At 39.5% G+C, this 12,737-nt stretch overlaps 1 protein-coding gene across 4 annotated transcripts in view; it reads left to right on the top strand.

The window, feature by feature from the left end:
• Positions 1-12,737, top strand: part of egf (epidermal growth factor) — a 54,727-nt gene that overhangs the window by 20,889 nt on the left and 21,101 nt on the right. For 2 of the 4 annotated variants that reach the window (XM_008112109.3, XM_008112108.3), the window contains exons 10-17: positions 2,296-2,432; positions 3,600-3,748; positions 5,967-6,071; positions 6,599-6,822; positions 8,776-8,943; positions 10,499-10,654; positions 11,360-11,476; positions 12,145-12,270. In XM_008112109.3, coding sequence (XP_008110316.2) covers positions 2,296-2,432; positions 3,600-3,748; positions 5,967-6,071; positions 6,599-6,822; positions 8,776-8,943; positions 10,499-10,654; positions 11,360-11,476; positions 12,145-12,270 — 1,182 coding nt within the window. Of the gene's footprint in view, positions 1-2,295; positions 2,433-3,599; positions 3,749-5,966; positions 6,072-6,598; positions 6,823-8,775; positions 8,944-10,498; positions 10,726-11,359; positions 11,477-12,144; positions 12,271-12,737 lie in introns of all 4 variants that reach the window. The other 2 variants (XR_010006867.1, XM_008112110.3) reach the window with 2 other exon arrangements.

Consider the following 12,737-nt stretch of genomic DNA (forward strand, 5'->3'; position numbering starts at 1 on the left):
GAAGACAATGATGCTGGGGAAAATGGAAGGAAAAAGGAAGAGGGGCTGACCAAGGGCAAGATGGATGGATGGTATCTTTGAAGGGACTGGCTTGACCTTGAAGGAGCTGGGGGTGGCAACGGCTGACAGGGAGCTCTGGCGTGGGCTGGTCCATGAGGTCACAAAAAGTCGGAAGCGACTGAACAAATAAACAACAATAAAAAATTCTTAGCATATACTATTTGCTTAATGGCCAATTGTAAATCTAATTCAGGGCCTTTCCACACAGCCATATAATCCAGAAAATCTAGGGAGAAATCCCACAATATCTGCTCTGAACTGCATTATCTCAATCCACACTGCCATATATTCCAGTTCAAAGCAGAAAATGTGGGATTTTATTCAGCTGCGTGTAAGGGGCCTCAGAGCCGGCACAAGTTACTTTGTTAGACTGCAGTTCTCAGCATCCACCTCCCAGGATGGGAAGTAGCCATGGTGGGGAGGGATTCTGGGAGTTATAGCTCAACAAAGTAACATTTCTGGGTTCTATTCAATGCCAGTCTTTTAATTTATATTTAGTTTTAGAATCCATTTTTTTTATAAAAAGGAAAACATTTTTTTGAAGGTTGCACATCTGATAATGGCAGCCAGATCTGTACCTCTCTGAGTCCAACAACATCAGATGTGTTTGCTTTCCTGGTGATATCCTCGTGGAAGACAAGAAAAATTGCACTGCAACAGGAAGTGCCATGATGTCTGGCTGTAATAGAAATATACATTATGTTAAAAGTTATGGAAACACAAGGTCAAATCTGGGGTGGACAACTGCATTGTCACAATTTCTTAATCCTCCTTGTCTTGGATGCAATTCCTAAATTGCTTAAGTTGAGTTTGTTGACTCAAACATGGGAAAAATAATCTGTTTTCATGTATGTGTGACTGTTTACAAAAAGTAAAAGTCTGCAGCATGGAGAAATTTTCTCTCAGGTTGATTTATTTAAAAGTAGAATCTTCCTTATTCTCACCTGTGCAGCATGGCTTCCTTCTCTATCACTTTCTCAAATATGCTGGGTGGATATGCAGACCTAAATCTAGTTGGAATTTCTAGCTAGAATTGCCTATTAAAATGGAACTTCTGGAAATATTCACTTACCACATTTTCATTGAGTCAGTGGGCTTAGTCTAATGGACACTAGCAATTGGACTTTGGCCATAGCTCTGTAAGACTGACTCTATGGACTTTATCCCATGACTGCCGGGAAGGGTCACATCACCGTCATGTTATGTCTGGTTGCGTTAGATAGCAAATTGTATAATTTCACATTTTTCATCACACGTTGCTGTTTCTGGCTCTGTGTTCTGAAAATATCCTTTGTGAGATTTATTACATGAGCATGTACAGTTCCCGCTCATGTGATAAATATGAAAATGGATAATTTTGCTACCTCAGGAGGTCATTACTTTCTTTTCACAATTTCAATGTTCACAAAAAGTTTTTAAAATAAAAAACCTTTGTGAACTTTGAAAGCGTGAAAGGAAAGGCAGAAAAAGCGCAATTTCGAAAGGTCAGAATCAAGTGAAAACAAAGTAGTGACCTCCTGAAGTAGCAAAATTTCTAATGAATACATAAAATGAAAAAAAAAGTGCAAAGCAAGGATCAGGCAGCTGGACTACTGGGGCATCACTGCTTCCTAGGACACAGCCGATAGAAACACCAATTCCCCCATGTCACCAATTTGAATCAATGTGGACAAATCTGACAGATCCCATCCCAAGCGTTTTTCTCAATTTTTCCCCAGTTTTATAGCAATTCCTGAGTTCATTGCTGTCTGATTTCAGAGGGCATAATTGTCATTAGGGCATGATAATGCAGTAGACCCTTGGTATCTGCTGGGGTTTGTTTCAAGTTGCCCATCCAGATGAAAATAAAATATCATCAAACTGCCATAAATCTAAAGTGCTGTTTTCTCTGAAAGAAGTATTCAACCCTCTGAAATTTATTACCACTAGGGAAACCTTATGTGTATACATAAATATTTACTATGAGATAGCTACATAGATGAAAGATAACAGATAGATTCATATGATGGTTACAATGTTGAGCATGTCACATGTATTAATAGAATACGAAATTTAATCTTTAGTTTTATTTATTATCTTGTTGCATCTACTTTGGTTGGCATAACTGGTATTTAAAAATCTGAAACGGGAAATAATGGATGCTGCACATGTTGGCCTGAGCTTTAATTCAAAGATTTCTGCCTACATATAATGGGACCAGAAGAGTTAACATGCTCTGAAATTTATCCCAAACAGGATCCAAGCCATTTCTGTTGTTTGCAAACAGCCGAGACATCCGCCGCATTGGTTTTGATGGAACAGATTACTCAAGTATTCTCAGCTGGCAGATGGGAGCAGTCTTAGCTCTGGACTATGACCCTGTTGAAAATAAGGTGAGGTGTTTTTTAAAAAGAGAGGATTTTGAAGTATCACAAGAACACATGGCTTCTGCTTCTTTGCATTTAACCCCTTAGTTGCTGGTGTACTGTAATAAGGGCAAGCTGCAATGCTTTTCTGAGGGTTATGCAGATAGCTAGGGTTTTGTTTCTAGAACTTAAATTTCATTTAAGATCCAAGATATCTCATTATGAATGCACAAATATATCAAATTCTAAAATAATAATAATCAAAATTCAAAATACTTCTGGTTCTAACCCTTTTGGCTAAGGGATACTCAGCCTTTTTAATAATTATTTAAAATGAGAGAAAAAAGAATATTCGAAACCATTGAGTTGTGACGCAAAATGCCTTTTTCTCTTATTTGTATAATGGCCAAAACTAATTTTTTCAAGCTCTCAAATAAATAAATGCTTTATTTATTTATTTATTTATGCTTTGACATCTTTATAAATATGGTGCTTCCCATTTTCATACGTTCAAAAAAGCCATGGACCCCAAATAAGAGCTTTAGTATTGGCCTTTAGGAAGTATAGCTACCTCTAACAATAGATACTAGGAGGCAGTGAAAAGACAGGAAAGTGTTCATTAATTGATTATTTGCTAATTTGTCCTACAAATGTTTGGACAATCTTCACTTTTTTCTCTGCATTTCGGCCAAAATAACTTTGGGTACAGTGACTGGCTATGGATGCTGAAAAAGATCATGTCCTGTCCTTGGTTGTGTCAAAAATGCAGTTGGTGTATTAAGTGACTGTATCCTCGCTTAGGGTAGACAGGTCGCAGTGGCACAAGGGGTTAAACCCTTGTGCTGGCTGAATTGCAGACCTGAAGGTTGGCAGTTTGAATCTGCCCTAGCTTCCCATGCGGAGACATGAGAGAAGCCTCCCAGGTAGCCTGAAAGCAAAATGAAGGATATTGAGGATACCGTATATAGGGCAGCTTGGATTTATGTGCTAAGCATGCTCAGGTTGCAAGAGTCATTCTGGTTGAAGGATAAGTGCCTGCTTATTTGATCCATAATCATGGACTACGTTTTTGTAAATAACATATATCCCCCCCCCCAAAAGAAAGAAATGTCATTGCTAAGGACATGAGATAAAAAAAAACACTGAACCAGAAATAACAATAATTAGGTATAAACCTTTATTTTCTCATTACAGATTTATTTTGCACACACGGCTTTGAAGTGGATAGAGAGAACTAATCTGGATGGCACAGATCGTAAAAAAGTTATCCACGAAGCAACCCAGAGACCCGAAGGACTTACTGTGGACTGGATTAACCGCAAATTGTATTGGACTGACCCCGGGTATGCCTTCATCTCCAATATTATGGGACATTTAATGTCAGCATAAGGCATGGCAATAAAGAAGGCCTAACTGAAATGCTGTTCTGAAATGTCCATATGCTTTTGTGGGCTTAAGGCACGTCATAATATGAGGATTCAGCACCAGAAAAAACAATTCTCCAGTGCTGAAGGGTCAGACAGAAAAATGGCTGAATGCTATGCTAGATAGACATAGTTGAGTCTTGTTTTTGTTGTGTGCCTTCAAATCATTTCTGACTTGAGATGAACTTAGCATAGGGTTTTCTTGGCAAGATTTTTTTTAGAGGGGATTTGCCGTTTCCTTCCATGGCCAGGGGGGTTTGAACCATGGTCTCCACAGTTGTAGCCCAGCACTCCAATCATTTATACCACATGTAAGTCAGTGATTGCACTTAACACTAGAGCTGAAAGTTTTGGGAGGAAAAGAAGGCATCATAAGAAGTTTCATATGATTTCCTTGTTTTTGGTTTCATGGCAATTAAAGAGGAGTGATAGCAGGGCCGTAGCCAGAAAAAAAATTCGGGAGGGGTTTTGAAAATTTCGGGGGGGGGGGGTTGAACCCCTAGCACATACCCCTCCCCGCTACAAACCTGTCAATATCTGCTTGAGATAGTGCCTGGAGGGACTCTTAATGTTTTGCATCTCATAGACTTAGCATGGGGATTTGGTTAACCAGTTAAAATTCATGAGTAAACGAGATTTTTTTTATAACTTGAAAAATTTCGGGGGGGGGGGGTTGAACCCCTAAACCCCCCCCCCCCTCGCTACAGGCCTGAGTGATAGTGCTATTACTATAGTTTCGGGATTACTTTGTAGTTTGGGAGGCACTGAAGTGATCTTGCAAGGTAACTCTTGATGGCCTTTCTCTAAATTGGAAATCCTAGGACTCCATGGTAGTTAAAGTGGAATAATAGCACTATAATTGCATAATATAATTATAATGAATAAAATTATAATATAATTGGGCCCCTGGTGGTGGCGCAGTGTGTTAAAGCGCTGAGCTGCTGAACTTGCAGACCAAAAGGTCCCAGATTCAAATCCCGGGAGCGGAATGAGCACCCGCTGTTAGCTCGAGCTCCTGCCAACCTAGCAGTTCAAAAACATGCAAATGTGAGTAGATCAATATGTACTGCTCCGGCGGGAAGGTAACAGCACTCCATGCAGTCATGCTGGCTGCATGACCTTGGAGGTGTCTACGGACAACACCGGCTCTTCGGCTTAGAAATGGAAATGAGCACCATCCCCCAGAGTCGGACACGACTGGACTTAACGTTCGGGGGAAAACCTTTACCTTTACTAATTGCATAATGTGAAAGACCTCTAAGATATTTTATTATAACTGCTGTTGTCATAATAATATAATAACTTTATTCTTATAACCTGTCTCATCTCCCCAATGGGACTCGGAGCGGCTTACATGGGGACCCAGCCCAGTAATGTAACAATAAAATACAACAACATAAAATACATTCAATTACAATGAGTTAATACACAAAACATATAAAAATCATAAAAGCATAAACTCAACAACCGATAACCAATAACCAATAGCCAGGTGTAATGAGCATGTTCACAAATTGGAGGCAAGGCAATAAATTATACATGTGCAATATATTGCAAGATCACTAATAAGATGGGCCAGTAGTAAAGTGCAGAGGTTGGCTATAAGTGGAGGTAAAAGGAGGTATAAGTGATATTGTTCATCATCTATACAACTAACAAAATGCTTGGGCCACAGCAAAACAGTAATGCTTAGTTTCCAAGCTGTATTATTTATTTATTTACTATATTTATACCCCACCCTTCTCACCACTAAAGGGACTCAGAGTGGCTCACAAATCATGGCAAAAATCCAATGCCTCATAACGCACACAATAAAATATAACTCAACTACAACAGTTAAGACATATAAATACAATAAACAGATTAAAACACATTAAAAACACATTAAAAAAGAAGTGCTGAGCCTTAAATTCCATACTTGTCCATATTAGCGGGACAAGACTGAGAAGGTAAGGTCAGGAACTGAGTTTGATATAGATGAAAATAGAGTAGGTAAAGTAAGTTGTCTGTAGCTGCAGCCTATGCATGCATTTTTCAGGACTACAATTACTGTACTAATTGTAGTTATAGCCTAAATTTGGCTTTCGACGGAATACATTTATCGTAACAACAATCTAAATGTGTGTACATATTTCAGGAAGTTCTGTATTGAAAGCAGTAACCTCAATGGGAAGCAGAGGAAAATAATTATTCAGGAGGAGATGTCTCACCCTCGAGGAATTGCTGTTCATCCTTTCACTGAGTAAGATATCCAGCCTGTCTTGAAACAGTAGGTGGGGCGGAAGAACCCAATCCAAACTAGTACCTGCCATATGCCTTGAACTACAACTCTCAGGCTAATAATTGCTGGTGCAGAGACTCCAAGGGAAAATGAATACTAAATTATTGCTCGGATTTATGTTTTGGAGTATCTGCTATATAGTGCAGGGATGGGTAACTGTGAGAGTTCCAGGGGACAGTTTTCTGTGCTTTGGACCCTCTAGTAAAAGAATACAGTGGAACCCCCCCCCCCCCAAAACTACAAAAAAGCAAACAAACAAAAACAGAACAGTGTGGGGTTGGCATTGTCTGTGATGAATGGGAGATTCTGAGAGCTGTTCAAAAAAGTAACTTTAAAAATTCTAACTTTCCTAACTTATGAGCTAAGCCTTGTCGTGTTTACCAATGGTTTATATACAGTCTCTTTTTTATTACAAGGTGAAAATGATTTTTTTAAAAATAGTTTAAATCTACACAATGATTTATTTCTGTTTTTTTTCTTCAATTGAGGAAAATATTTTGGACTGACCTAGGCATCAACCCAAGGATTGAAAGTTCTTCCTTACAAGGCTCCAACCGACGTATTATAGCAAACTCAAATTTGCTTTGGCCCAGTGGAATAACGATTGATTATTTTGCTGACAAGTTGTATTGGTGTGATGCAAGAAAGTCTGTGATTGAAACCTCAAACCTGGATGGTTCTAAACGGCAAATACTCACACAGAATGATGTAGGTGAGGCTTTGGGATTGATATTTTTCTAACAATTTTAAGTATGAATGAAGATCAGTTACAGGGTTATTAAATGCCTTGTGAAATCTATCAACCATTGTGCAAGATTAAAAGAGATTCGTAGTTCACTTTTTGGAAAGCTTTATATCAAGCAGCATCCCTGGACGCCAAATATACTGTTATAATTATATGGCACATAACAGGTTATAGGAGCCCAAAGCCCTTTCTGGGTAAAAACACATCTGTTTATCAGCCAAATGTCATTATATTGCTGTCAAGACATGGATTGGTGCATAAAGTATCTGGATCCTCTTTGGGTACTGTGTGGTTGTCTGACCCAGAGGACTGTGTAATTGTAACGCTACTGCCATTACTTTCCCCACATAATATTAATATGGAATTGAAGGCTGTGCTATGAATTCATTAAAAAGTGCTGAGTGTTTTTCAGTGATTTTTGATATTGTATACTAATTGATATAAAGGATGAAAGGGGAGAGAGAAGGGAAATACAAAAGCACCTTTAATACTAACTCACTTTGGACAGGGGGAGGGTTGAACTTTCATTGATATCAATCCACTTAGTCACTCTGCTGAACACTGAGCCATTTTGGGCCCCAATCCAGGGAAAATGCAGGGCAACAACAACAAAACTCAAAGAAAGCCCTTGCCATGTTCACTTGCTATACTGACAGGTTGGGGTATTCTGGAAGTGATGCCCCTGTCTCCAAGCAAATTTACTAAGCTCTGTCTTTTTGCCAAAAGACATAATGCTTTTTGAAGCAAGGCAGGTGACAGGGATTAGAATAAGGTAACACTTCTAAACTTTGTAAAGAGGAAGGAAGAGAACTGAAAAGAGGACTTGCTTTGGGGTCAACTAAAATACCAGTGAAACACCCTTTCACCTCAATTTTAGCTCAGCACTGCTCAAAAGCATATCATTTAAATGAAAATTGTTATCACAGTACTACTGCCATCTACTGTCATTTCTTCTAGTGACAGCCAGTGAATAATGGGAGCACTCTAAACATAACCTGTCTGAGTCAGAATGCAAAGGGATCTAGTAGCACCTTTAAGACTAACTGGCCAAGGGAAAGATGTTTGTAGCATAAGCTTATTTAAACTGGCTCTATTTCTAGTGTATGCAGTCTATGAACATTTATGCTACAACGCCTTTTTCTCTTAGTTAGACCCAAAGATGCTCCAAGATCTGTTTGCATATCTGAAGAATGAGACACCTCAAAGAAAAGTGATCTATGTTACATGGAATAACTAGACATTTTTATTTATTTATTATTTATTTGCAGTATTTATATTCCACCCTTCTCACCCCAAAGGGGACTCAGGGCAGATCACATTACACATATAAGGCAAACATTCAATGCCTTGACATAGAATAAAGACAAAGACAAACGCAGGCTCCAAGCTGGCCTCGAACTCATGACCTCTTGGTCAGAGTGATTGGTCTCTGCTGGCTGCAGCTGGCTGCTCACCAGCTTGCGCCACAACCCGGCCTTTTTCTATTATTTTTCTATTATTTTTCTATTATTTTTCTATTATTATTATTATTATTATTATTATTATTATTATTATTATTATTATTATTATTATTATTATGACACAGCAAACAAGATAGATATGCTGGATTTCATATCACAAAATCACAAGTCGAACACTTCCCAAGTGTCTAGGACTGTGTGATGTATTTTCGGATGATGCATGCAGATCCCAGTAGAGTGGCCTTTTGCAGTTGGCAGATTGTGATTTTGTCAATGTCTATTGTTTCCAAATGCCGGCTGAGATCTTTTGGCATGGCACCCTCACCACGTCAAGGTGGCACCTGTGGGGGGGGGGGGTTGTTATTATTATTATTATTATTATTATTCCATCATTGTATATAGTACTATACAAGAAAATGAAAAAGCAGACTGACAAAAGAATGATATGTTGTATTTTTAGGTCATCCATTTGGCATAGCAGTGTTTGAGGATTATATTTGGCTCTCTGACTGGTCAAAGCCTTCATTATTGAGAATGGACAAGAAGACTGGCCTTGACAGAGTGCGCCTTGGAGGCAGCATGCTGAGACCCTCCTCACTGATTATTATCCATCCTTTTGCAAAACCAGGTATATTTCAAGGGTTAAACACTGCAGTTCTTTCCCCATGATATTCATTACCTGCTAGGTAGATTGGATCAAAATGTCAGTTGCAGATGAGTTGTCTTTAGTTCAACGGTGAGAAAATGTTGGCCCTCTAGATCAGTGGTTCTCAACCTTTGAGTCCCCAGATGTTTTGGCCTTCAACTCCCCAAAATCCTAACAGATGGTAAACTGGCTTAGATTTCTGGGAGTTGTAGGCCAAAACACCTGGGGACCCACAGGTTGAGAACCACTGCTCGATATATTTTGAAGCACTTGTGGAAGTTGTTTTATTTAAGTGAAAAAAACTTAAAACAGGGAACTGAAGATTTCTTACATCTGTTCAAAATAATGAAAACAACTGACATAGCAAAGGATTAGGTTGGATACTCAAATCTGAAAATCATGACTAAGAGAGTGATCCAAATATGTGTAGCGCTCTCTCTCTCTCTGCTCTGTCTCCCCCCCCCCCCCTCTCTCTAGACTATTCTTATTTGCCCAGTTTATTTCAGAAATAGGCATTTTTCCATTTGCTTTCTGCTTCAAATTAGGAACTGCATATGTTACTCTGGTATTTGTTCAGTGCTAGTCAGAGGTTCAAAAAATTATTTTTCGGGATATTACCCTGCACCCGAAAAGAAGGTACACCTCAGCTAATAAAGCTTCTGATAAAGATGCTCTCTTTTACAAAGTCTTTTTGTGCTTCCTATACCCCCCTTTTCCTCCTTGTCATCTGCCTAACTAGGAGACATGATAGTCATTTATAAATATGTGAGGGGACGTCATAGGGAGGAGGGAGCAAGCTTGTTTTCTGCTGCCCTGCAGACTAGGACGCGGAACAATGGCTTCAAACTACAGGAAAGGAGATTCCACCTGAACATCAGGAAGAACTTCCTCACTGTGAGAGCTGTTCGGCAGTGGAACTCTCTCCCCCGGACTGTGGTGGAGGCTCCTTCTTTGGAGGCTTTTAAGCAGAGGCTGGATGGCCATCTGTCGGGGGTGATTTGAATGCAATTTTCCTTCTTCTTGGCAGGGGGTTGGACTGGATGGCCCATGAGGTCTCTTCCAACTCTATGATTCTATGATTCTAAGGTTTTTTTTAGCAGCATCAATACAAGGAAGGATGATGAAGGAGGGCTGCAGAAGCACACTGTTTCAGTGCTTGGTTGCAGCAGAGTGTTTGTAGTAAATGATGCAATAAAGTTTGAGATGGGCAAAAATGAGTTCTGCTCTATCTGATCTAACCGTTGCTGTCTGTACCTGCCTAAAACAGGCAAGGTGAATATCAGTTGCCTTCAAAATACCTTACTCAGCATGCATGAATAACAAAATGGAGACAGAAGGGAACACAAATAAACCTGCCACCCCAGCTATCACTGATACATTAATGAAATTTGGCCACCAAAATAGAAATTATAAACAAAATGGAATCTGATGGAATAATTTTGTTAAATGAGGTACACTCTGTAATTGTAAATTATGGAACAGTGGCTAGTTATGAGTTCAGCAGCCTATCTTGCTCAATCATTCTTTATTGTTACAGGCCATATGTTTATGTCGAAAGATGGTGTCTCAGCTAACAAGATGCTTGTGCCGGATACATTCCCTCAGTATCCCCTGGATAACAGTGCATCCAGAGATAGCATAAAACAAGATCTACAGACGAAACAGGAGCTGACTGCAGAAATCATGGTGTCCAGTAAAGATTGTTGTTTTCTATTTCCTACTGGCACAAGAAGTGGGAGAGCGAAGAATCTGGGGTTGGGCAGAGTATGCACCTTCTACCTGTCCTAGTTTAGCAGGGACAGTCCACATTAATCATTTGTTGTCCCACTTTCTCAGCTAGTTTTTAAAAAGTCCTAGTTGCTCACTTTTCTTACCATATTCTCATTTTATCTTCTGCTCATTGCAATTGCTGTAAACTGAGTCCAAAGTGCAAAATGAGTTTGTACTTTATTAAAACAGCAGAAAAGAGAGGAGAAGTCAAAGATTTCTCCTTTGTCAGTACATAAATACCCACATTTCTTTGCTCAAAGTAGTAGTTCTTTGTGTGTTTCCTCATCTTTTGAAAGAGCCTCATAAACCTAACGCAAGCCTATCCCCTAAAAATGGAAAATTGAGGAGACTTTTGACATGATTTTTGCTGATTTTTTAAAAAAGTTTTTTTTCTTGGGAACTGCAAAAATGGTTTGCAGGGTATACTTTGTCTATGTCAGTGTAGACGATATGGAGCTAAAGATGAACCAGGCTGGATGTAGTATGGGGATATATCCTAGTTGACATCAAGTCTAATAGTGAAAGGCTGGATCTAACAAAATGGCTCAAAACAACTAGCTATTCTGAATTCAAACCTGAACCCTGAAAAAAATTGAGTTGAAATTTTTGTTGTCATCTTTTACCACAGACCGGGACCATTGTACATGGTTGGGATGTGACATCAATGCCCAATGTATTTCAAATGAAGGTGGTGCTACTTGTCAATGCCAGAAGGGGTTCGTCACAAAAGGCCAATTGTGCTATGGTAATTTTAATGTTGCAGTCCAACATCATTGAATTTAAATTCTTTGAATTCCAAATTTCCACTTAAACTTCCACTGGTGGTTGGTCGTTTCCATGTAAGTTAATGTGTCAGAGATGTTAATCTAAACTGTAAATAAGGCATCCAGTCTTATGACAAATGTAACATTTTGGATTGTTCCTTTACAGTTTGGACTAATAAAGCTGGAACCTCTCCACTAACATGGCACCCACCTGCTGTACTGCTCAAACCACAGTTATTAGTCCAAATGTAGATGGCATTCCAACTAATATTTATCTTCTTGTAAGAATCTAATCGTTTCTGAAATAAGACACTAAGAGTTCACATGCAGCAGGGTAAGCCAAACCAGTTAGTAGTCAAACCAGTACTCACTGACTGTTCTGGCTGGGATATAAGATCTTGTTTGTTGCTTCCAACACATAACACACCATCAGATTGACCAGAGACATTACCAATTAATTGAATCTATTTTGAGAATCCTGAAATGTGCTTCTACTGCAAAGTTTTATGTCTTCTTCGGAAGCCAAATTGCCCTTGTTCATTATGAATATACTTACAAAATGTCACTTAAAAATTGCAGTGCCAAATTGTTCTTTTGTTTCCTGTCATCTTTGTCTCTTCTCCCATTTTTGATACTGTTTGTCTTGTAGATCTGGATGAGTGTGCTTCCAGTTTGGACCAGTGCAACCGGAGCTTATCAATATGCATCAATACTGAAGGTGGCTACTTTTGTGAATGTCTTGTGGGATATACAGAAGATGGCCTTCATTGTTCTGGTGAGAATCACTGTCTGAGGGCAGTTTCTGACTTCTAAACACTTGCATTTGGGATTACTTGTTCATGCCATTTGCCAGAAAGTGTGTGTGAAAATGGTCCTATCTAATGGCAAAACTGTCCACTGGCATGTGCGTGAAATTTGTTCCTATTGTTTCTACAATTTCTTTCGTGTCTTTCATTTCTTTGGAAGCATGAAATGGGAAGCCCCCTCCCCTGCTTTCGTGTGCATCCGAGCATCCGAACTTGCCTCCTTGCCTTGGAAAGAGAATGCATGTGTGGCAGGGTATGTGGCAGGCAAGCTTGGCTGCAGGCAGGTTCCAGACCTGCCTGCCTGCACGCCCCACCACACACTCAATCTCAGAGTGTGAGGTGGGGTGTGTGTGTTGAGCGTGCAGGCAGGCCTGGAGCATACCTGCAGCTGAGCGCCTCTTACTCTAGAGTAAGAGGCACTTGGCTGCAGGCATTG

The sequence above is a fragment of the Anolis carolinensis genome, chromosome 5 (assembly GCF_035594765.1).
Source record: "Anolis carolinensis isolate JA03-04 chromosome 5, rAnoCar3.1.pri, whole genome shotgun sequence".
NCBI classification, from domain to species: Eukaryota; Metazoa; Chordata; class Lepidosauria; order Squamata; family Dactyloidae; genus Anolis; species Anolis carolinensis.